General features: G+C 44.0%; 1 protein-coding gene across 9 annotated transcripts in view; it reads left to right on the top strand.

The window, feature by feature from the left end:
* SHANK2 (SH3 and multiple ankyrin repeat domains 2) overlaps positions 1-26,473 on the top strand; it is a 528,042-nt gene that overhangs the window by 140,794 nt on the left and 360,775 nt on the right. For all 9 annotated transcript variants that reach the window (XM_069738610.1, XM_069738617.1, XM_069738616.1 and 6 more), the window contains 5 exons: positions 322-430; positions 1,027-1,178; positions 14,432-14,599; positions 20,383-20,499; positions 21,750-21,827. In XM_069738610.1, the coding sequence (XP_069594711.1) occupies positions 322-430; positions 1,027-1,178; positions 14,432-14,599; positions 20,383-20,499; positions 21,750-21,827 (624 nt within the window). The remainder of the gene's footprint in view (positions 1-321; positions 431-1,026; positions 1,179-14,431; positions 14,600-20,382; positions 20,500-21,749; positions 21,828-26,473) is intronic.

The following is a 26,473-nucleotide window of genomic DNA, read 5'->3' as shown; positions in this document are numbered from 1 at the left end:
TTTACAGAGACTATCTACTCCAGCTAATAACAGAGTAGAGGACTTGCATCTAAATAATCCCCCATAATAACAAATCTGGAAATTTGATCAGGGGTTATCCTAAGGATACAATCTCATTTCGTTTTGCATCAACTCAAAAACTTTCCACTTCTACAGACACAAAGATGATGGTGATTTACAGAACTGGTTTTGCAGTCAAGAACTATTATTATATTTCTTATTTATGGCTTGCTTTATAAAAAACGATATGTCCCTGAAGCTCTCAAAATAACCAGTGTCTTCTGAACAAACCTGGTGAATGTTTATATTATTTAATTTCAGGCGAGTTTACGGAAATTCATGGATTACATTCAGCACTGTTCAGTGGATAAAGTCTGCAAGATGTTAGATCGGGGGTTGGACCCGAATTACCATGATCCGGAAACTGGTGGTAAGTGTACAGTGCATTCTCCTGGTGCAAATATTTAGTGGCAACGTACAGGTCAAGTGTTATATTTTAAGTGTTTTTTCCTGCAGGTTGGACGGTATGTAGTGGATTAATTAGCTTTTTTTCAAAGATTAACCACATTTTCCATTTGAAAGCTCTTCCCTGTAATGGCCAATAATAAAACCAGATTTTACTCGTCGTCACCGGGTGCAGTGACGGATCTCCACCTCTGCTCTGGTCTCTGATGTCGGCGATGATGAAATGATTATAGCGCACAGCTCAGCGGCTCGTGCTGGATCTCAGTGATTGGCTACAGCAATGATGTGCATGTATGTCACCGCTACAGCCAAGACACAGAGACTGGAGCAGCGGCAGAGAGACAGAGCTGGACCTGGGGAGGGTGAGTACCATCTGATTTTATTATTTTTCACAATGCTGGCCATTAGAAGGGAAAAATTGAAAGTGGAAAACCTCTTTCATGCAAGCGCCAATCGACATCCTCTGGTCATATGCACATAGCAGATTGTTATTCAACGGTAACACGATAGTGGAGCTGACTAGTCCTCATGATCTACATTTCTGCTTTGTTTCCCTTCCAGATACTCCACTATCCCTGGCCGCCCAGCTGGACAATTCTGTAGACGTGATCAAAGCTCTTCGTAACGGTGGTGCTCACCTGGACTTTCGAAGTAAGGATGGAATGACCGCACTGCACAAAGCTGCCCGGGCAAGGACGCAAACCGCCCTCGTAGTAAGTTCTAAGCAATCCTTGGACTCGTATAGTATATCTATAAACATAAATGTACACATTCAGAGTTTGGTTGAGCTCAAATTACTGCTGAACTTTGAGGACCAGTCACAGGTAGCTGAGCTGTGTGAGTGTTGAGGTAGCTGAGCTATGTGCGCATTGAGGTAGCTGAGCTATGTAAGTGTTGAGGTAGCTAAGCTATGTGCGCGCTGAGGTAGCTGAGCTGTGTGTGCGCTGAGGTAGCTAAGCTATGCGCGCTGAGGTAGCTGAGCTATGTGCGCGTTGAGGTAGTTGAGCTATGTGCGCGCTGAGGTAGCTGAGCTATGTAAGTGTTGAGGTAGCTGAGCTATGTGCGCGCTGAGGTAGCTGAGCTGTGTGTGTGCTGAGGTAGCTAAGCTATGTGCGCGCTGAGGTAGCTGAGCTATGTGCGCGCTGAGGTAGCTGAGCTATGTGCGCGCTGAGGTAGCTGAGCTATGTGCGCGCTGAGGTAGCTGAGCTGTGTGTGTGCTGAGGTAGCTTAGCTATGTGCGCGCTGAGGTAGCTGAGCTATGTGTGCGCTGAGGTAGCTAAGCTATGTGCGCGCTGAGGTAGCTGAGCTATGTGCGCGCTGAGGTAGCTAAGCTATGTGCGCGCTGAGGTAGCTGAGCTATGTGCGCGCTGAGGTAGCTGAGCTATGTGCGCGCTGAGGTAGCTGAGCTATGTGCGCGCTGAGGTAGCTGAGCTATGTGCGCGCTGAGGTAGCTGAGCTATGTGCGCGCTGAGGTAGCTGAGCTATGTGCGCGCTGAGGTAGTTGAGCTATGTGCGCGCTGAGGTAGCTGAGCTATGTGCGCGCCGAGGTAGCTGAGCTATGTGCGCGCTGAGGTAGTTGAGCTATGTGCGCGCTGAGGTAGTTGAGCTATGTGCGCGCTGAGGTAGTTGAGCTATGTGCGCGCTGAGGTAGCTGAGCTATGTGCGCGCTGAGGTAGCTGAGCTATGTGCGCGCTGAGGTAGCTGAGCTATGTAAGTGTTGAGGTAGCTGAGCTATGTGCGCGCTGAGGTAGCTGAGCTATGTAAGTGTTGAATGAGCTGAGCTATGTAAGTGTTGAGGTAGCTGAGCTATGTAAGTGTTGAGGTAGATGAGCTATGTAAGTGTTGCCCTTCACCTCTCCAAACAAACCTACTTCAACACCCTCATCACCTCCCTGTCCAATAACCCTAAACGTCTCTTTGACACGTTCCAGTCCCTACTCAACCCAAGAGAGCAGGCCCCAACCACGGATCTCCGTGCTGACGATCTGGCCAATTACTTCAAAGAAAAAATTGACCACATTCGACAGGAAATCATCTCCCAATCTCTTCATACCATGCACTGTCCTCCCTCCCCCACTGCATCTAGTTCACTCTCTGACTTTGAAGCAGTTACAGAAGAAGAAGTAAGCAGGCTCCTTGCATCTTCTCGCCCGACCACTTGCACCAGTGACCCCATTCCGTCACATCTCCTCCAGTCCCTTTCCCCGGCTGTCACCTCTCACCTAACAAAAATATTCAACCTTTCCCTCACTTCCGGTATTTTTCCCTCCTCATTTAAGCATGCCATCATACATCCATTACTTAAAAAACCATCCCTCGATCAAAACTGTGCCGCTAATTATAGACCTGTCTCTAATCTTCCCTTCATCTCTAAACTCCTCGAACGCCTGGTCCACTCCGGTCTTACACGCTATCTCTCAGATAACTCTTCTCGACCCTCTTCAATCTGGCTTCCGCTCTTTACACTCTACTGAAACTGCCCTCACTAAAGTCTCTAATGACCTACTAACAGCTAAATCTAATGGTCACTACTCCATGCTAATTCTCTTGGATCTCTCTGCAGCATTCGATACTGTGGATCATCAGCTCCTCCTCACTATGCTCCGCTCCATCGGCCTCAAGGACACCGTTCTCTCCTGGTTCTCCTCCTATCTCTCTGACCGATCTTTCACTGTATGTTTTGCTGGTTCCTCCTCCTCTCACCTTCCCCTTACTGTTGGGGTTCCTCAAGGCTCAGTCCTAGTCCCCCTCCTCTTCTCGTTGTATACTGCCCCTATTGGACAAACAATCAGTAGATTTGGTTTCCAGTACCATCTCTATGCTGACGACACCCAATTATACACCTCTTCTCCTGTTGTCACGCCGACCTTTTTAGAAAACACCAGTGATTGTCTTACCGCTGTCTCTAGCATCATGTCCTCCCTCTATCTGAAACTAAACCTGTCAAAAACTGAACTCCTCGTGTTTTCTCCCTCTATTAACCTACCTTTGCCTGACATTGCCATCTCCGTGTGCGGTTCCACCATTACTCCAAAGCAACACGCCCGCTGCCTTGGGGTCATCATTGATTCTGACCTTTCATTCACCCCCCACATTCGATCACTGGCTCGCTCTTCTTACCTGCATCTCAAAAACATTTCTAGAATTCGCCCTTTTCTTACTTTTGACTCTGCAAAAACTCTTACTGTTTCACTTATTCATTCTCGTCTGGACTATTGTAACTCTCTACTAATCGGCCTCCCTCTTACCAAACTTTCCCCGCTCCAATCTGTGCTGAATGCTGCTGCCAGGATCATATTCCTCACCAACCATTACACCGATGCCTCTACCTTTTGCCAGTCATTACACTGGCTACCCATCCACTCCAGAATCCAGTACAAAACTACTACCCTCATCCACAAAGCACTCCATGGCTCAGCACCACCCTACATCTCCTCCCTGGTATCAGTCTACCACCCTTCCCGTGCCCTCCGCTCCGCTAATGACCTCAGGTTAGCATCCTCAATAATCAGAACCTCCCACTCCCGTCTCCAAGACTTTACACGTAAGTGTTGAGGTAGCTGAGCTATGTAAGTGTTGAGGTAGCTGAGCTATGTGCGCCCTGAGGTAGCTGAGCTATGTAAGTGTTGAGGTAGCTGAAAATCCAGGAAACAGATTTTCTTCTCCAATATTTGTGAATTAGCCCTTATAGCTTTCACATCAGTTAAGTTTCTCGTCATTTACCTTGGGTCCCAGCCTTGCATCTTTTGATCTGATGATTGTCTATTTACTTGTTATGATTATATATGACAAGTATATGTAAATGTCAAATTAAAAAACTTAACCTTCCCCCTATTTACTTTTATGGGATTGAGAAAATGTCCATTTCTTCCAATCTCATAGAAGTGAATGGAGCTGTAGTCACACATTCACGTCACCGCTCCATTGTTATGTCTCACAGTCTGAGATGGATCCAAGAAGTCTCAGGTTTGGCTCAGCACGTCTTATGGCGCACAGGCAGGTGGCACTGGTGCAGCAGGGGGGATGAGTTGGTAATGTAGAGGTGTTGGAGAATTTGCTGAAATGATGCAGCAGAATTGAATTAGGAGACTTGAATGTAGTGAAGCTGAGTAGCCGTAATGGAGTAGTGGAGACTTGGATGTAGCAGAACTTGTTGTGAATTCTGTGGCAGAGCTCCCTCCTGTGGTCACAAGTGGTACTTCGGCTGATTCTGTCTATGAGCTTCCGTTGGTGGAGGTGAGTGGTACTGCGGCTTCTGAGTTTCCTTCCTCAGGTGATGTGGTGAAGTCGTTAGGTGCTGCTCTATTTAACTCCACCTAGTGCTTTGCTCCTGGCCTCCAGTCAATGTTCTAGTATTGGTCTTGCTTCCTCCTGGATCGTTCCTGTGGCCTGTCTGCTCTGCATAAGCTAAGTTTTGCTTGTGTTATTTTTGTTTGCTATTTTTTCTGTCCAGCTTGCTTAATTGGTTTTTCTGGCTTGCTGGAAGCTCTGGGACACAGAGGGAGCACCTCCGTACTGTTAGTCGGTGCGGAGGGTCTTTTTGCCCCCTCTGCGTGGTTGTTTGTAGGGTTTTGTGTTGACCGCAAAGTTATCTTTCCTATCTTCGGTCTGTTCAGTAAGTTGGGCCTCACTTTGCTAAATCTATTTCATCTCTGCGTTTGTATTTTCATCTCTACTTACAGTCATTATATGTGGGGGGCTGCCTTTTCCTTTGGGGTATTTCTCTGAGGCAAGGTAGGCTTATTTTTCTATCTTAGGCCTAGCTAGTTTCTCAGGCTGTGCCGAGTTGCATAGGGAGCGTTAGGCGCAATCCACGGCTACCTCTAGTGTGGTTGGATAGGATTAGGGATTGCGGTCAGCAGAGTTCCCACGTCTCAGAGCTCGTCCTATGTCTTTTGGTTATTGTCAGGTCACTTTGTGTGCTCTGAACTTCAAGGTCCATTGTGGTTCTGAATTACCTAATCATAACAGAACTGGAGAAGTGGAGACTTGGATGTAGCAGAGCTGAGCTGTAACACTGGAGTAGTGGAGACTTGGATGTAGCAGAGCTGAGCAGCATTAGTGGAATAGTGGAGGACCTAGGAAGCCTAACTAACTGAATAGTTATGTGGTGGGTGAACGCCATTGAGATGTTCCAGGTTGCTGTAGATTTTAGAAACAAGATGCAGAACTCGGCCCTGGAGCTGGGAAAGATGAGTAATATCTGTTTAAATGGGATTTTGATGTCCCTATTCTCAGGATTGTTTCAAGCTTGTGATTTAGTGAGACACCCCCCTACCCCTAACCCCTCGCTCTGTTACTTACCTCTCTGTTTGATGTGCTGAAGTCTGTAGGAACATCTGAGAGTCGTTTCTAGACGTGCACCCCTCACAGGAGAAATGGAGTATTACATGGTGTTATTGCAATTAACAAGCTGTCCATGAGATGAATGAACATGCTGGGAGCGCTCTGTAGCCGCCGTCTGATCTGGTTCTGACCCCTCTATTAATTTGGGGTATTACAAATCTGTACGTTAAGCACACATGGACAATCTCTGACTCCAGTTTATGTTGCTGGCGTCTTACATAACTGTCGCCACAGAGTGGAATTCAGGCCAAGCTGTGAACTTTCAGATCTGCCACGTGCTGTCCTGTTGTTGAAATGTCACAGATTTTCACCGCCGCTTCCACTATTAGCAATGCAAATGAGAAATCTGCAGCAAAATCTGCCTAACTTTGGCCTAAATGATTGCCATTAAACCTTCATCATCCCGATGAACGGACCTTAAACCTGGAGTTCTAAAATATCTGCTGATGACCCCGTAATACAACTGAAAGTAGTGAAGATCTAGTGTACCCACTCCAAAGAGAGAATTATCATAAAGGCTGAGAAATGGATGGAAAGAGATAACATGCACCCTCCAGATGGGAAATTCAGAACAACGCCGTTTGTGGCAAAATGAGATCTGACATTTTTATTGCATTGGGTTTTGAGAGCCTACCGTGTATTTTGTATATATATTATGCGATACAAACGTGACGCATGTATGACACTGGCCAGTGCAGTTAGTCAAAAAAGGACTCGGGACTGCCGGCGGATAGTAAGCGGTTTTGCAGCGGACAATTGATGTGGCCTTTAGACCAGGGTCCTGCAGATTTATTTGTTTTTCTCTATCTCATAAATCTAAAATAAGAATGAATATAGACGTAAAGTCTCTTACCATTATGTGTTTGCAGTTCCTGTGCAGACCTATGTGTCACCATGGTTACAGACTACAAACTGTCCCAACGTAGTCCCATCCTGCGATCTCCCCTTTCTGCAGATTAGATAGTGAAGTTAGGCTAAGTGCACATTGCCCTTGTACCTACTGTTGCGCTTGTTGTCTGAAACCATAGAGACCCACAAATGTACTGCACTTTATTATTTTTTCTATAATTAGTGGGCTGAATAAGATACTATCAAATCCTATATAATCAATTAATTCTTGTACTTTAAACAATATATTTTGTTTTAATCTGGATAGCATACAGTATGTGTAGGCTAATGTCATCGATATGTTGGTATATGATTGAACCTGTTATACCGACACAACTGGTGAATTGAATAAGGCATGTACTTACAATATTTTATATGCTATCATTGGGAATCTATTAAGATATCTTGTATGGTTATCAACTTTGTGGGATGTCTTTTGTTGTTTATTGTTTTATTCTTGACATTTTTTATCAGTCTTATAATTAGTAAAGATTTAATATTTTATCTTTGGCGTTGTTACTCCTGTTTTGATCTTTGTAGAGCTATATTCCAATTGTCGAGTTGCCATTTATTTATTTGGTCAGTTATAGGTATTTTTCCTTCCAGTTAAATGGTTTCCTCTGGTGAACAGCAATCTTCAATTTTGACAAATTGAATTAAGGTCTGAACTTTGACTCAGCCACTCCAAAACATTTACACGTTTCCCTCTTAAACCACTCAAGTGTGTCTTTGACTTGTTGGAAGGTGAACTTCTGTCCCAGTCCCAAATCACTGACAGACTGAAACAGTTTTTTTCTCAAGACTATCCCTGTATTTCACCATCCATTTTTCTCTCTGACCATTTTCCCTTTCCCTGCTGCTGAAAACCATCCCAATAGAATGATGCTGCCACCACCATGTTTCACTGTGGGGATGGTGTTCTTAGGGCAATGAGTTGTGTTGGTTTGGCGCCAGACAAATTTAATTTATGCCTATATTTTTCTCACTTCGGCTATTTAGTGCACTTTCTAAAGACAAATTTGAGATAACAAAACAAACCAAAAACTCGTGTTTATTTGGTTGATTCATTGATGAAAATGCAAAACATATAAATGTTAATAAATATATGCAATGAAACACTTATACATTCATAAATCTAAATAGTGAAACCATATCCCCCCATTAATGCCACATTGTGTCAATGTCAGCAAAGCTAAGAAGCCGCAATCTATATAGTAGTAGAAACGCTCGATTGTATGTGATCATGATATAACCGATCACTTGGGATTAGATGTGTTGTGTCTTCAGCTCAGCGACTTATGCAAAACCTGTAGATGTTTTCTAGCAATCAAAAAAGTAATATAAACGTTATAGTGATGGTTCACCATCACAAGGGAGGCATCAGAGAGCAATGATCAGCTTACAGCAGCCCTTCTATTAATTACCCATTATAGTGACGGCACACAAACGAATGATCAGAATATAGACTTAATTGTCAGCTCTTTAATAGACATGAAAACCGTCAGACAACAAAAGTGAGACACCCTAATGTCCCGGGAGCTGGAAAGTCTCCTCCTAATCACAGGAAAAGAAGACTTGGGGTGGTACAACATCTCAGGGAGAGAGACAGGTGTAGCCCAGGAGGGCTCAGATAATCTGCCCTTTTTGCGGCTGCAAGAGAGTGGCAAGTGGCACCGTAAGATGTCTCTATATTTCTAGATCTGTGCTTGCTGTCAGTGAAGTGTAGATTTTTATTAGGCCTCATACACACAGAGATTGATAACATATCCCCTGTAGGCAACGCTCCATCCGTAATAAGGCACCTGATACTTTTGTCTACAGGATGCTAACACCCTAGTTAACAACAATTGCAACATTTTAACTTCTTAGATGCTGCTTTTAATCGTGACACCGTCATTTAGGAAGTTGGAAATGGGGAAAGGTGTCTGAGACAGCACATTGTGTGCATACCAGGGCTGTGGAGTCAGAGTCTGAGTCGGTGTCCATTTTGGTGGAGTCTGTATAAAATGGACCGACTTGGACTCCGAAAATATATAATAAATTGGGTACAGCAGTACAATGCAAGATGTGCTGTAATTTTTTTCATAAGAATTCAAGAAAGTTATGAAATGTCCTATAAATGTCAGTTCTGTTCCTGATGTAAGGATCCCGGCTTTTAGCTGAGATGAATCTGTGCTGCACTTTATGTCCATGCTCAGTAGTGACCGAGGCTGTGAAATTGAGGAGTTGGAAGTCAGAGGTTTGGTTTACCGATTCCACAGGCCTGGTGCATGAAACTAAATCAAGTCATATTTCTTTGCTCAGGAAAATCAATAATGCATTGGTACGGTCAAGCCCTATAAATTTGCCTCTGTACAAGTCAGTATTTGCACACAGAGCTAAAAATCAAAACTGACAGCAATCGGTGATTTTGGAAATGAAACAGACCCTAGAACGTTGCATAAAAATAAACCTACAGACGGTGGTATGCCCACCTGGTACACCTGGGCTGTTTGCAAGATTTGTGCATTATTTCTGTATATTGTGAAAAGTTAAAAACTTTCACATCATCAGCCCTGGTTCAGGCAGTCTGTGCAAACTCTTATTTCTTGGTGCGTTAAAGCCTTTGTTCCTGGCTCCATCGCATCCGTCTGTGAGACTCTGACTTCTTGCAGACTTTGCTCTTTAGAAATCCCATTATTATCTGGAACCTTACCTCCTCAGGGGGGTCTGTCAGCGCTTCTCTGCCTTCTTAGATCACACCGAAAGATCTGCTTCTCTGTTTAACCGGCTCCAGGACAAAATTCTCCAAATAAAGCATTACTGGATTTTTCCATCTCCGTGATATTGCATCACTTGGCTATGCCATCCCTTAAAGTGATTGTCTTTTCCCAGCGACATCAGAAGGTACATAAGATCCTGAGCCGGTACATACTCAGTGCCCACCATCTGGCCATCGATCTCGGCCGGCAGACAGACCCACTAGCTCAGTGAGGACAGACTGTGCACACAGTGGGACCTGAAGGCCATGGAGGACGAGAACCACATTCTGTTACCCTGCACCGCCGGCAGACAGACCCACTAGCTCAGTGAGGACAGACTGTGCACACAGTGGGACCTGAAGGCCATGGAGGACGAGAACCACATTCTGTTACCCTGCACCAAAGTGCAGGGTAACAGAATGTGGTTCTCGTCCTCCATGGCCTTCAGGTCCCACTGTGTGCACAGTCTGTCCTCACTGAGCTAGTGGGTCTGTCTGCCGGCCGAGATCGATGGCCAGATGGTGGGCACTGAGTATGTACCGGCTCAGGATCTTATGGGCTTTGGGGTTCAGGAGTTTCCCCAGATATGGGACCAGTCTGTAGACAGTATATGGTCAGTGTCTGTGCGGTTCCACCAGTCACTGACTTTTCTTTAATGGCTCTCGTCTACCATCTTCCTGGTTCCTGCTTTTTCTCAGGCTGATGTGGTTTGGCTTAGCATGGATTTGGGCGAGCTTTTCCAGGGGTTTTTTTTTCGTCTGGATCACATACAGTATATAGCAAGGCTATATGATGATAAGGACTTGGATTGCTTCTATGTATACGGGCCCAGAATGACAGCATCATCTTCTGGACTTCTAGGTGTAAACGTATTTTGCCCAGCTCAGCCCGGCTGCACTGTTGGAGGGGCTCTGATAGACCTGTGGAATGGGCTTCCAGAATTCGAGGTAGAATATTTCTGTTGAGCTAGAAACCCACCTTGACCAGTCTGGGAATGTGGAAGGGCCTCAGACTTCAATGTCCATATTGGACGATTGGCATGTTGATGCTGTCAAAGATTTTCAGCCAGACCCTCACAACAGCTGGTAGAGTTTTCTTCGGATGGCATAGAAGGTTCTGAAGGCCTCTAACCTTATCTATCTATCTATCTATCTATCTATCTATCTATCTATCTATCTATCTATCTATCTATCTATCTATCTATCTATCTATCTATCTATCTATCTATCTGTCTCTATCTATCTATCTATCTATCTATCTATCTATCTATCTATCTATCTATCTATCTATCTGTCTCTATCTCTATCTATCTATCTATCTATCTATCTATCTATCTATCTATCTATCTATCTATCTGTATCTATCTATCTATCTATCTATCTATCTATCTATCTATCTATCTATCTGTATCTATCTATCTATCTATCTATCTATCTATCTATCTATCTATCTATCTATCTATCTATCTATCTATCTATCCAAATCTAAAGCACTTGACTTTATTCTGCCATCTTTAACCCTCTCAGTATCTGACATGCTATCTTTGGTCGGTAATGAGGGTAGTTTTCCATGTGCTGACCCCTCAGGTTACTCATCGTAGCACTGAGCATTCTCAAACTGTTTCTCATCTCAGAGAATCAGGTGCCCCTCCAGGGTTTCTCGTGGCCTGAATTTTATTCCATATATTTCTGCTCTTTACTGGGTCACCTGTCTTGAAATCTTCCATTAGTTTCAGTGCTACCAGTGTTATATTCTGCATTACAAGGTTGTCATCTCAGAATGCACCTGGCGAGAAAAAAAGGGAAATTGCAAATTGCTCAGACCCTGAGCTCTTATCAAGCACATTATATGGCAGATCAGAATGGCCATTATGGTCACTAAATGGATTTACTGTTTCTGTGCAATTAGATCCTACGGTTAAGAAACCAGAATGCTCCTGGAAACCGGCGAATCTTCTGCGTGTTGTCATTCACATTTACATTATACATTCATGGCATCCACTGCTCTGTAACTAAAATAAATATAGGAAATAATGGGAGATTAAGTACAGTAAGTGCTATTTGTTAGGCTGGTGTAATATGTGTTTTTTTTTTATGAACCAATTCTGATACTGTCCACACTTTTTATGGATTTGTTATTATTATAGCGCCATTTATTCCATGGCGCTTTCCATGTGAGGGGTATACATAATAAAAACAAGTAGAGTAATCTTATACGATACAAGTCACGACTGGTACATGAGGAGAGCGGACCCTGCCCGCGACGGCTCACAATCTTCAAGGGATGGGTTCATGTAAAGTTTTTTTTTTTTACTTGGATATTCTGGCTGAATTTTCTGTTTTGGATTTTTTTTTTACTTTTTAGTTTGTACTTTGCAGAGTTTTTCTGCTCCTAATCCCAAACTGTTCTTCAACTATATCAATAGTAAAAGAATAAAAACTGAAAATGTAGGCCCCTTAAAAATAGCAAGGAAAGAATGGTTGTAGATGACAAGGAAAAAGCTAACATATTAAACACCTTCTTCTCCACGGTATTCACGGTGGAAAATGAAATGCTAGGTGAAATCCCAAGAAACAATGAAAACCCTATATTAAGGGTCACCAATCTAACCCAAGAAGAGGTGCGAAACCGGCTAAATAAGATTAAAATAGATAAATCTCCGGGTCCGGATGGCATACACCCACGAGTACTAAGAGAACTAAGTAATGTAATAGATAAACCATTATTTCTTATTTTTAGGGACTCTATAGCGACAGGGTCTGTTCCGCAGGATTGGCGCATAGTAAATGTGGTGCCAATATTCAAAAAGGGCTCTAAAAGTGAACCTGGAAATTATAGGCCAGTAAGTCTAACCTCTATTGTTGGTAAAATATTTGAAGGGTTTCTGAGGGATGTTATTCTGGATTATCTCAATGAGAATAACTGTTTAACTCCATATCAGCATGGGTTTATGAGAAATCGCTCCTGTCAAACCAATCTAATCAGTTTTTATGAAGAGGTAAGCTATAGGCTGGACCACGGTGAGTCATTGGACGTGGTATATCTCGATTTTTCCAAAGCGTTTGATACCGTGCCGCACAAGAGGTTGGTACACAAAATGAGAATGCTTGGTCTGGGGGAAATTGTGTGTAAATGGGTTAGTAACTGGCTTAGTGATAGAAAGCAGAGGGTGGTTATAAATGGTATAGTCTCTAACTGGGTCGCTGTGACCAGTGGGGTACCGCAGGGGTCCGTATTGGGACCTGTTCTCTTCAACATATTCATTAATGATCTGGTAGAAGGTTTACACAGTAAAATATCGATATTTGCAGATGATACAAAACTATGTAAAGCAGTTAATACAAGAGAAGATAGTATTCTGCTACAGATGGATCTGGATAAGTTGGAAACTTGGGCTGAAAGGTGGCAGATGAGGTTTAACAATGATAAATGTAAGGTTATACACATGGGAAGAAGGAATCAATATCACCATTACACACTGAATGGGAAACCACTGGGTAAATCTGACAGGGAGAAGGACTTGGGGATCCTAGTTAATGATAAACTTACCTGGAGCAGCCAGTGCCAGGCAGCAGCTGCCAAGGCAAACAGGATCATGGGGTGCATTAAAAGAGGTCTGGATACACATGATGAGAGCATTATACTGCCTCTGTACAAATCCCTAGTTAGACAGCACATGGAGTACTGTGTCCAGTTTTGGGCACCGGTGCTCAGGAAGGATATAATGGAACTAGAGAGAGTACAAAGGAGGGCAACAAAATTAATAAAGGGGATGGGAGAACTACAATACCCAGATAGATTAGCGAAATTAGGATTATTTAGTCTACAAAAAAGACGACTGAGGGGCGATCTAATAACCATGTATAAGTATATAAGGGGACAATACAAATATCTCGCTGAGGATCTGTTTATACCAAGGAAGGTGACGGGCACAAGGGGGCATTCTTTGCATCTGGAGGAGAGAAGGTTTTTCCACCAACATAGAAGAGGATTCTTTACTGTTAGGGCAGTGAGAATCTGGAATTGCTTGCCTGAGGAGGTGGTGATGGCGAACTCAGTCGAGGGGTTCAAGAGAGGCCTGGATGTCTTCCTGGAGCAGAACAATATTGTATCATACAATTAGGTTCTGTAGAAGGACGTAGATCTGGGGATTTATTATGATGGAATATAGGCTGAACTGGATGGACAAATGTCTTTTTTCGGCCTTACTAACTATGTTACTATGTTACTATTCATTCAGAGATCAATTTTATTTTTCAAGCAGAAATTACACATTACTTCATTTTCCAATTGTGCTCTATAGTCGTGGCTTTAATAACAATAATCTAATAATAAATGGCTTTCCATTGACATCAGAAGGATGGTTATTAAAAGAGTATTTGAAGTGGTTTTTCATGGAGATTTTGGAACAGAAACTGCTCCAAAATACGCATCCAAACTTTATATGAGTAGACCCAAGGTACATTTATATGGGCCTATAATCCACAAACGAGCTTGCTTAAGAAAACCTCTTATTTTCGACTGTTGTCCTACGTAAATGTGCTGCTGATGAGCTGGCGAATGAGCAACACTTGGCCTTATGATCATGTGTTCTCGATGGAGAGAAAAAACAAAAAGCTGCTGCCTGACTGCTCCGTTAAACCTGAGGGCAAAAGGGTCGTCCATGAGAATTTTAGACTGCTTCCTTCCTCACCAGAGGTGTGTGGCAGGGACTACTCTCCTCTCCCCATTGAAAACACATGCTAAGCCAATCCGAATGTGCATGGGTATAGCGGAGTCAAGAGGGTCAGCTGACAGGTGGTGTATGGGCTCCATTAGATTGCGACTACATGGTGACATACAAAATGCGGCATTGATCCCCAATATTAGCTGTCCCACGTCGAGTGGAGATATAGCATTATCTTTGCTTGCTGCGTTCTGTTATAACTCTCTTGTATCCCTAATGATGATGAATGACTGATTCGCTTTTCATTATATCCCATCACTTGCAGACTCTGTTGGAGTTGGGAGCGTCCACCGACTACAAGGACAGCCGAGGACTGACCCCTCTGTACCACACCGCAATGGTGGGTGGAGACCCCTACTGCTGTGAATTGTTACTGCACGAGCATGCCACAGTGGGATGCAAAGATGAGAACGGCTGGCAGGAGATCCACCAGGTGAGCGACCGTTTACTGTTATTGATTATTTAGCCACACAAGTATGCTCAGCAATTTCAGGAACATACATTGAAATTATTAGAGAGAGCCGTGTTTGTTTAGTGAGGAGCGAACGTGCTCGAATATTGTCTTATCCGAGCACGCTCGGTTGTTATCTGGGCGTGCTTGTATACTATGTTCGAGTCCATGCGGCTGCATGATTTGCATCTGTTAGACGGCCTCAACACATGTGGGGATTGTGTAACAAACAGGCAACCCCCCCACGTGTGTTGAGGCCATCTAACAGCTGCAAATCATGCAGCCGCAGGGACTAGAACATAATATATAAGCACGCCTTACTCTGGGGTAATGCCTGAGCGTGCTCGGATAGCGTTCGTTCATCTCCAGCAGCCACCTCTCCATTCCTGTCTGCGTGAAATGGGACGTAAACAAACAAAATAAAACCCTAAAAGTCAGAATTGCCTTTTATTTTTTTGTCACTGTACCTGTCCCCACACAAAAAAAAAAACAATTAAATGTGATCATAACATTGTATGTACCCCAAAATAGTACCAATAAAAACTACAGCTAGGAAAGCAAAAAAAAAAAAAAAAAAGCCTCAAATCGACTATGTCCATTAAAGAAAGTTATGACTCTTGGAAGAAGGGAAATCGAAAGTGCAAAAATAAAAAATGAAAATTGTCTACGGTCTGAAATGAATAATAAGCTGACACCCCTGATTCAGATTCCTATCGAGGATGTGATTGTTTCTTTTGTCAGATATGCATCGTATGCTGTACTAGATATATCTTTTATTATCCTCTTCTATATGTTACAAGTCATTAATCTCCATGCACGGCCTCCTCTACAACTGATGTATGAGTCTCACCAGTAAAGAGCATCATCATCTCATATCCTCTGCTGTGGGGTAAACATGACATTACTATGGATGAAGAGGCTGTAAATGTGCCAGTGTTGTACTCATCTATTCATCGATTCCTCCGGATAGCGGCTCATGGTTTGCACTAGGATTTATGCTCAGACATCACAGAGAAGATTACATATTATATAGCCCATTATTGACGCTCTGGCGAGCGAGCTGGGTCACTGTAAGGAATATGGCAGTAATTTGTCTTGTGCTATAACAACATCATTTAAATCCTAATTAAACAGAAAGTCGTCTCAGCCCTGGACCCAGGATACAAGGAATCCACTGCTAATGGGAGCATTTTCTCTCTATGTCCTGCCAAGTCCTCCCTCCGCCTGCTTTCGCCATCCACGTCCATTAACGCAGATACTCCATGTGAAACTAATAGTGCTCAATATAACCACGGTTACAATATGCCATGTGCCATTTTACATGCTGGCACGTTTCCAGAACTGGAGTAAAAAGAGAGAGACAGTTGCAGAATGTTGCTCAATGGCAGCATTAGCATATCGGGCTCGTGATGTGGCGAATGAGATGAAAACAATCCAAGTTCTGTGTATTCTGACACCTTTCTATTATATCTGAAATGCTCTGCGTGCCCTAACATTTGTGTCATATCTGCGATGCTCTGCATGTCCTGATGCCTTTTTATCGTAGCGGCAATGCTGTTTGTGTCCTGATACTATTCTATCACAGCTGTGATGCTCTGCGTGATTTGACACCTTTCTATCAATTCACCAGAAGCTTTTCAGCAATTTGCTCTACAGTATCTCTTCTGTAGTATTGTCTATGTACCACCCCAAATGAACTGCCATATGTAGGGCACCACCCACAAGACCGCCATACATTTCCAGCACCTTACAAGACCAGTATGCAGGGAACACCGCACACGACCTGCCATATACTGTGAATACTCCATAATACTCCATATGCCGAGAATACTCTGCAAGACCACCATTTATTTGGAATACCTCAACACCCCACAAGACCTGCCGTATACTGAGAACATCCCACAAGACCTGCCATATACTGAGAACACAGAAGACCTGCCTTATACTGAGAACATCCCACAGGACCTGCTGTATACTGAGAACACAGAAGACCTGCCTTCTACTGAGAACATCCCACAGGACCTGCTGTATACTGAGAACACCCCACAAGACCTGCCATTTACTGAGAATACCCCACAAGACCTGCCATTTACTGAGAATACCCCACAAGACCGGCCATTTACTGAGAATACCCCACAAGACCTGCCGTATACTGAAAATACCCCACAAGACCTGCCGTATACTGGGAGCACCCTACAAGACCTGCCGTACACCGGGAACACCCCACAAGACCTGCTGTATACTGACAACAGCCCAAAAGACTTTCTGTTTACTGAGAACACCTTACAAGACCTGCTGTGTGGGGAGCATAGTACAAAACCTTTGATATACTGAGAACACCCCACAGGACTTGCTGTGTACTGAGAACACCCCACAGTACTTGCTGTGTACTGAGAACACCCCACAGGACTTGCTGTATACCTATAACACACCGCAAGAGATATCTTATACAATGAACACCCCACAAGACCTGCTAAGTATGGAGAGCATACTACAAGACCTTTCATTTACTGAGATCACCCCACACGACCTGCCGTATACTGAGAACACCCCACTGGACCTACCGTATACTGAGAACACACCTCACAGGGCCTGCAGTATACTGAGAACACCCTACAAGATCTGCTGTATACAGAGAACATCCCAAAAGACCTGCCATTTACTGAAAACACCTTACACGACCTGTCGTATACTGGGAACACCCTACAAGACCTGCTGTATACGGAGAACATCCCAAAAGACCTGCCATTTACTGAAAACACCTTACAAGACCTGCCGTATACTAAGAACATCCCACTGGACCGGCCGTATACTGAGAACATCCCACAGGACCTGCCGTATACTGAGAGCATCCCACTGGACCGGCCGTATACTGAGAACATCCCACTGGACCTACCGTATACTGAGAACACCCTACAAGACCCGCCGTATACTGGGAATATCCCACAAGACCCGCCGTATACTGCGAACTCCCCACAGACCTGCCATTTACTGAGAAGACCCCACAAGACCTGCCGTATACTGGGAACACCCTACAAGACCTGCTGTATACGGAGAACATCCCAAAAGACTTGCCATTTACTGAAAACATCTTACAAGACCTGCCGGGTACTGAGAACATTCCACTGGACCTGCTGTATACTGGGAACACACCACTGGACCTGCTGTATACTGAGCACACCCCACTGGACCTGCCGTATACTGAGAACACACCCCACAGGACCTGCTGTATACAGAGAACACCCCACTGGACCTACCGTATACTGAGAACACCCCACTGGACCTGCCGTATACTGAGAACACCCCACTGGATCTCCCGTGTACGGAGAACACCCCACAGGGCCTGCAGTATACTGAGAACACACCCCACAGGACCTGCCGTATACGGAGAACACCCCACCGGACCTACCGTATACTGAGAACACCCCACTGGACCTAACGTATACTGAGAACACCCCACTGGATCTCCCGTGTACGGAGAACACCCCACAGGACCTGCTGTATACTGAGAACACCCCACAAGAATTACCATATACAAGGATCTCCCCACAAAACCTGCTGTGTATGGCGAGCATACTACAAGACCTTTCATATACTGAGAACACCCCACAAGACTTGCAGTATGCAGGGAACACACCTCAAAACTCACAATATACCATCAACACCCCAAAAGAATTGCCGTGTACGGCGAATAGCCCACAAGACTCGCTGTATATTGGGGACACTGTACAAGACCTGTTATATATCAGAAAACCCCATAACACCAATGTTACACTAAAATCACCACAGAAGACCTGTCGTTTACCGGGAGCACCCCACATGGGAACACCCCACAAGTCATGCTGTATACTGTATAATAGGATCTGACTACACTCTGCAGCAGGGTCAGCTGAGTATAGATGGCCGGGAGCAGGCGCAGCATTTTTTTTGCATTATTATATGAATGAGGAGCGCTCCGTCCCTGCTGTTCAGTGCATTGGGCATCCTCGGTTGGTTATTTAATGCCATCTGTACCAGTCAGCATCTACATAAAACATTCATGCTTCTGTGTGACTTGTCTTACCACGCTGAGCTTGTGGTGGAGACAGCGATCACACGGACTTTCTTTTAGTAAATGATGAATTAGGAGCCCTCTTGATCAGTTTCCCAAGCTCTTTACACCGGGACTCTGGCAGCCTCTGCTGGTACAGAGATCTCACAGCAACACAGGCTCGAGAAATGCTCACAAGCACCATAAAAGCAATGCACAGCAATGCTGTGTCCAGGCTGCAGAAATATCCATAGGGCGCCATCATCTGTATTTGTCCACAATTGAAGTCATAGTCACGGAATCGCAAGGCTGGCATCAGCACCTAGCGAACCCTGACAGGTTGGCATCATCACCTAGCGAACCCAGACAGGCTGGCATCAGCATCTAGCAAACCTGGATAGGTTGGCATCAGCACCTAGCAAACCCGGACATGCTGGCATCAGCACCTAGCAAACCCGGACAGGCTGGCATCAGCACCTAGCGAACCCGGACAGGCTGGCATCATCACCTAGCGAACCCAGACAGGCTGGCATCATCACCTAGCAAACCTGGACAGGCTGTCATCAGCACCTAGCAAACCCGGATAGCCTGGCATCAGCACCTAGCGAACCCGGACAGGCTGGCTTCAGCACCTAGCAAACCCGGACAGGCTGTCATCAGCACCTAGCAAACCCGGACAGGCTGGCATCAGCACCTAGCGAACCCGGACAGGCTGGCATCAGCACCTAGCAAACCCGGACAGGCTGTCATCAGCACCTAGCGAACCCGGACAGGCTGGCATCAGCACCTAGCGAACCTGAACAGGCTGGCATCAGCACCTAGCGAACCCGGACAGGCTGGCATCAGCAACTAACAAACCTGGACAACTGCCGGGGTTTATTCGCTTGAGATATCCGTTGGCGTCATATATGGTGACTGTGCATTCAGCATGTATGGTGTGGACTGTGAGTCTCATCTGTTTAACTTCTCAGATGCCGCCGTCAATCCTGGCAGCATCTTTCAAGAGTTTGCAAATAAGAGAATGTGCCTGTTACAAATTGTGAGATGTCGGAGTCGTTGCATGACCGCCAGGGGGTCTACTTGAGGCCCATTTGTCTGCCATGTTTATAGACCCATGTAGCAGGGCTTCATAGGAAATTAGTAAATTTAGTCATACACCATTACAGTACAGCAAGTCTTTTAGGGAGGGCCGATTTTAAAAACAGCAAAAAACAGTAACAAATATTTAACAAATATTCATAACAGTTCATATCACCAATCCACACAAATCATTTCCTGTTGCATAAATAAAATTGAAAAAATAAAAAATTACAGATTTGGTATAGTAGCAATCCTATCTGTCCAAACTAATGAGATGTCATATTTATCTCATGGGGTACATAGAAATGGTTAAAATGATCATAAAGTTGTAAGGTCCTCAAAGTGAAAAAATACAGCTCATACCAAAAGCAAAAAAGTGAAAAACAAGCCCTGATACAACTCTGTGCACTGACGAGTAAAAAATCTATAATTCTTGGAAGGTGAGGAGGAAGAATCGAAAGCAAAGAGGAGCAACGCAGGACTCCGCTGTGTAAGAAGATGGATATGGAAAGTGTCCGGACTGTAAAGGACTAATAAGAATGAAACGGTTCTGTGCCTTTGCTATGTGAATGCTGTAATGAATAAATGGAAGTTACATTTTCATTGAGAACTTGTACTAGATGTCTCTGTTTCTAAAGTTCTTTGTGGTCCTCAGGCATGTCGATACGGCCATTACCAGCATCTGGAGCACCTACTGTTCTATGGAGCAAATATGGGGGCCCAGAACGCTTCCGGAAACACCGCGCTTCACATCTGCGCTCTGTACAATCAGGTAATTAGCACACACGTCGGCGATTATACTCTGTATAATGATTAACAACATTGGGAGTCATAAATGCAGAATTATTATCTATAGACTCCTCTTCTATTGGAGTGTATTTATCAGTGACACCTGTACAATATATACCCCATCCGCTGCAGATGAAGAAAGATTCATGTCAGTCTGTGATTAATATGTAGCGCCCCCTGCTGCTGAGATTGGGTGTATTTTTGTTTGTTTAGATTAGTTTTCTGATACCAAGTATATATTGCTATCTGTGAGGGGACTATAAGGATGGTTGACCTGAAAAAATTTGCAGCCCCTATCCACCCTCAGGGTATTCCCTACAGGACAGAATGTAGGAAATCTGCAACTTCCTTTCTGGACGCCCAGAATGCAGAAAGCGGCATTAATTGGTCTGCTCCCTCCTATTCCATTGACCTGCTGAAAAAGGCAATTATTATAAAATAAATATATTGCTAATTAAAATGTGAAATCTTTTAAAAAAGCAAGATTTCTACTAAATCAGCTTAGATTAAATAACAATCTGCAGAATAATGTGACAGCTGACACTTAGGTGTATCAGTTAAATATTCTGTCACCTTTCATTGGCGGGGGTCCGATCTCTGGGACCCTGAGAGACCATCAGAATTATGAGTCTTCTTACCAGGATCCTGCTGCCGAGTGATATTAGATCAGTTCTATAAAGAGGAGTACGGTATTTGATGTTTTCTTGTGGCTACAGATAATCTTACGCAGATCACTTATACAGTCCCCCATTTCCGGACACGTTGTTGGTCGGGATGCGTCATAGGTGCTGTGGCTATGCTCAGTGGACACGTTTTACTGGTATAAGAGGATTGTTCCAATTAAAGGCACATGCAGTTTAATTAAAGGTGTAAATTTGTAAGCCCAGAGACTGACGCAGTCCCCTCAGTGCTGAGCAGTTATAAAATCAGCATAATAAAATAAACAGCTGAGAGGGTTTTTTTTTTCCCCAGAGAGATGATGGTAGCAAATAGTATTAGTCCAATGATGGCCGAGCCAAGAACATCTCTTCTAAGTGAAAGCTGCTCCCTCCAAGACAAAAGGGGCAAAATCGAAGCAGGAAATGTCCATATCGCAGACCCCCTTTAAATAACCGCTTCTAATGTTAGGCTGCAGTATGGAATCCTCCTTTACATGTGAGAACATTTCAGTAAATGATGAGAGATGGTAAATTTGTGATTTTTCTGATAAGGTTTCTGGTTTTCTGTACACAGGACAGCTGCATGCGCGTCCTTCTGTTCAGAGGAGCGAACAAGGAGATAAAGAATTACAACAGTCAGTCGCCTTTCCAGGTACCAACATCACTTTACTAAAAGTTTACTTTGTAGTGTTGATTTAATGCCCTCGTGTAGATGGAAGTCGTCCAAACTATCCGATTGTAGCTGGATTGGCTGACCATCTGATGTGGAGGGGGCCTCCCGCCAGATGATGATGATGGGGGCGGGAAGAGTCATGTTGGCTGACCATCTGATGTGGAGGGGGCCTCCCGCCAGATGATGATGATGGGGGGCGGGAAGAGTCATGTTGGCTGACCATCTGATGTGGAGGGGGCCTCCTGCCAGATGATGATGATGATGGGGGCGGGAAGAGTCATGTTGGCTGACCATCTGATGTGGAGAGGGTCTCCCGCCAGATGATGATGATGATGATGATGAGGGTGGGAAGGGTCGTGTTGCCTAACCATCTCATGTGGAGGGGGCCTCCCGCCAGATGATGATGATGGGGGCGGGAAGGGTCGTGTTGCCTAACCATCTCATGTGGAGGGGGCCTCCCGCCAGATGATGATGATGATGGGGGCGGGAAGGGTCGTGTTGCCTGAACATCTGATGTGGAGGGGGCGTCCCGCCAGATGATGATGGGGAGGGAAGGGTCGTGTTGGCTGACCATCTGATGTGGAGGGGGCCTCCCGCCAGATGATGATGATGGGGGCTGGAAGGGTCATGTTGGCTGACCATCTGATGTGGAGGGGGCCTCCCGCCAGATGATGATGATGATGGCGTGAAGGGTCGTGTTGGCTGACCATCTGTTGTGGAGGGGGCCTCCCGCCAGATGAAGATGATGATGATGGCGGGAAGGGTCATGGAGGTGGGATTTCAACTGCTGATTTGTTTATTTTTAAAAGGGGATGTACGTGTTTGCTGGAAGTGTTTCACAGCGGCTTTCTCCATGTTAAACACATGAGCCAAGTGTTCCTGTGTATGGGGGACAAAACCTAAGACAGAATCAAAATGAACAAATACCCTTCTGTAAGTAAACAGTAATAGTACAGTGCTGCTCCCCATTATTGGCACCCTTCATTTTTTTCACAAAGTTTACAATATCTTCAGAAATATGTGGAAACGTACCAAAGTTATATCCTCAGGATTTTTTAATTCGTGGTAAAGTAATACAACAATTAAACATTGTTTTCCAATCTACATGTTGCAATTTCAAAAGAAGAAACAGAATAAAACAGCAGGGGCAGCAATAAAGGCACCCCTAATTAATATTTGGTTGCACACCCTTTAACATTGATGACAGCCTCCAAACGTCTCTTGTAGCCATCTATGAGCTTTTTGCACATCTCACCTGGTATTTTCTCCCACTCTTCCTTTGCAGTTTTTTCAAGCTCTTGAATGTTTGCAGTGTTCTTTTTCCCAATGGCAGATTTCAGCTCACCCCAAAGATTTTCAATGGGATTCAGGTCAGGACTCATTGCTGGACATTTTAAAACAGTTCATTTTTTCTTTTTCAACCCTTCCTGTGAACTTTTGGATGTATTCTTCTTGCTGGAGGACCCACAATCTTCAACTCAAACAAAGTTTTCTTACTCTGGGTAGGACACTTCGCTCTAAAATCTCTTTTTATGTCTTTTCTTCAGCAATGGTTTTTTCCTTGGCCTTCGCCCATAAAACTCTGCTTGGTTTTGTGTTTTTGACGTATGGTAGTTGTTGAAACCATGAACCCAAACTTTTCCAGGTTGGCCTTCAGGTCTTTGGATGTTTGACTTGATGTTTTCTCCACCATTCGTCCCAACCTTAAAAGACATCTCTTCTCAAGTTTCCTTTTTCCTCCATGTCCAGGAAGGTTCTCTACGGTTCGATGCTTGGCAAACTTCCTAATAACGTTGCACACTCTTGAAACTGGGATTCCTAGGTCTTTGGAGATGGCCTTATACCCCTTGGAAGTCTTGTGTTTGCTAATAACAGCAGTTCTGATGTCCTCAGACAGCTCCTTTCTCTTCACCATTGTGACAAAGGAACAGGGCTTACCATGTGGCTTTTTAAAACACTGAAGTCATCATTCGTTAGCTAATTCATGTCACATAGAAATCGACAATCACAGGAGATTCTCATTTGTGATTTACCACAGGTGAGTCAAAACTTCATGGTTGCCAATAACGATGAGCAGTTCTGTACATATGAATAACACAGGGTACTTGGTAAACACTGTTTTTGACCAAACAAAGCGTAAATGCTCATTCCGCCAGCATCAAGGTGTACCCAAATCGGGATGGCCCTAACCTCTAGTATTAAAACCTCACCATGTGTCAAAGTGATGTCAATGTGAATAAGAACCGGGCAGGAACAGGTCCTGAATACGGATACCCAGCAAATGTGAGGCTATATAAATGTAATGTCCAGCTTATAGAAAGGGAGGCCACACATCTACCTGCGCTAAGTGCAGAAATCTGAAACTTAACCGAAAAAAATGAACTGGAGTTTAAGTTGGTATGCTTGCAAAATAGGAGCATGTTCACACTGGCCAGTAAGCAGGCGAAAACTAAGAACGAAACAAAATGAACATATACCCTGCTGTAAATAAATAAGTGTCAGGGATAACAGCAGGGGGAGTTGCACAGATCCCACTGCTGTCACGAGTTTGTCAGGGGACGCAACTCTGCTGCCACCAATCGTCAGAACAATTGCACAATGGACTGACGATTGATGGACAAGGCCATGGCTGTTTCCACTCCTAGGCCGGTTATTGGAAAACTCAGTCAGCGTATGGTATACACACCTCCGATTTCACCTCTTGGAATATATATTTATACCCCGGTATGGTCACTGCCAATTCCACAATAACAATAAGTAGCACTCGTTGCCACCACCAATCGTTTATAGAGGCCGATTGGGCACCCATTACATGTAGTGTATGGCTTCAGGGGTGCGGTTTACAGAGCAAGAGGAATAGAGCTGTTACATTTTATATATTAAATCTGGAAAGGTAGGCAGTGTTTATAAAAATATATATAATGATGTTACAAAATGGGAACAAAACAATAAGGTATATACAGTTACATAGAATAAAAAGGAATAACAAAAGAAAAAGTACTAAATCTGTGTCACGGAAATGGCTCAGAGCTTAGCGGAGGGAGGTACTTATTAGTAAAAAGGACAGAACCCACCTTCCAGGACTGACAAAATATGAAAACCCAAATTCTGTTTTTTATTAGATCAAGGTTACGCCAACATACCTTTTCTTGGTGAACTCATATGGGGTCTGGCTGTGGGATGTGCTAGATCTTTTAGAAATATATGAGATCTCCAAATTTCAGGATATCTCCTCCCCTAGAGGTCCCAGATGGTAGATATTGTTGTCATGTTTCCTACCGTGGTTTTAACTTTCTATAGTGATGGAACATGGCATGGATAGCATCATCCATCGGTCAATATTAATTGGGAAAGGTTAGAATGGTCTAGTGGTTATGTGGGTGAATACGTTATGTTCATACCTTCACTACGAAGAAAATATATCTCCCATAAATATTGGATTGATGCAAACTCCAATATTTATCACTGACCACTGGCTGCAAAGTGTCTCAGACAAGCCCTTTGAACAGAGGAAGCTCTTGCCTTGGAAGTGTACTTCTACTCGGAATAAACAAATATTAGTCGTGTTTTGTTCTCAGAGCAGATCTCCAATTGTATTTACCTGGTCACTGCAGGTTTTCCCTACTTCAATGGAGGTTGACGTGTCAGCTCTTTCTCACTTCCCCAGTTATAATTAATCCCATATGTTCAATATGGGGGTGATATATTCCCTCTCTGGAGATGTCTGTATGGCGTTTACAATTTTTCCTCTACGACAATAAGTAAAAGCAATAGTGCGTACAAATAACATAGGGTACTTCCTAAACACCATTATCGGTATATAAAAAAAACTAAACGAAAAAGCTTTAGGGTATGTGCACACGATGCAGATTTAGTGCAGAACTGCAGCAGATTTTTCTGCAGCAGAAACGCTGCAGAACTGCACTGTGTATCACAGTACAATGTAAATCAATGTGAAAAAAAAAAGCTGTGCACATGGTGCAGAAAAATCTGCGCAGAAACGCTGCAGTTTTCAAAGAAGTGCCTGTCACTTCTTTTGTGCAGTTCTGCAGCGTTTCTGCACCCCTCCATAATAGAAATCTGCAGGTGCGTTTTTGATGCGTTTTTCATGCGTTTTTGATGCGTTTTTGATGCGTTTTTCATGCGTTTTTTGTGCAGATTTGTGCTCAAAAAACGCATCAAAAACGCATGAAAAACGCATAAAAAACGCACCTGCATCGTGTGCACATACCCTTAAGGTGTACAGGATGGTCCTAACCTGTAGTATTAAAACCTTACAATGTGTCAGAGAAGCATCAATGTGAATAAGGGCCAAGCAGGACCATGTCCTTTATATGGATATCCTGCAAATGGGAGGCTATATAAACGTAATGTTCAGCTGAAAGAAATGGCAGCCACACCCTTACCTGAACTAAGTGTAGAAATCTGAAACTTAACCCCTTAGTGTCCGAGCCAATTTTGACCTTAATGACCAGGCAAATTTTGACAATTCTGACCACTGTCCCTTTATGAGCTTATAACTCTGGAACGCTTCAACAGATTCCACTCATTCAGAGACTGTTTTTTTCGTGACATATTGTACTTCATGTTAGTGGTAAAATTTCTTTGATATTACTTGCGTTTAT

This window comes from Ranitomeya imitator, chromosome 9 (genome assembly GCF_032444005.1).
Source record: "Ranitomeya imitator isolate aRanImi1 chromosome 9, aRanImi1.pri, whole genome shotgun sequence".
Taxonomy (NCBI): domain Eukaryota; kingdom Metazoa; phylum Chordata; class Amphibia; order Anura; family Dendrobatidae; genus Ranitomeya; species Ranitomeya imitator.
The sequence above is the reverse complement of the archived record's forward strand: the minus strand, read 5'-3'. Positions and strand labels throughout refer to the sequence as shown.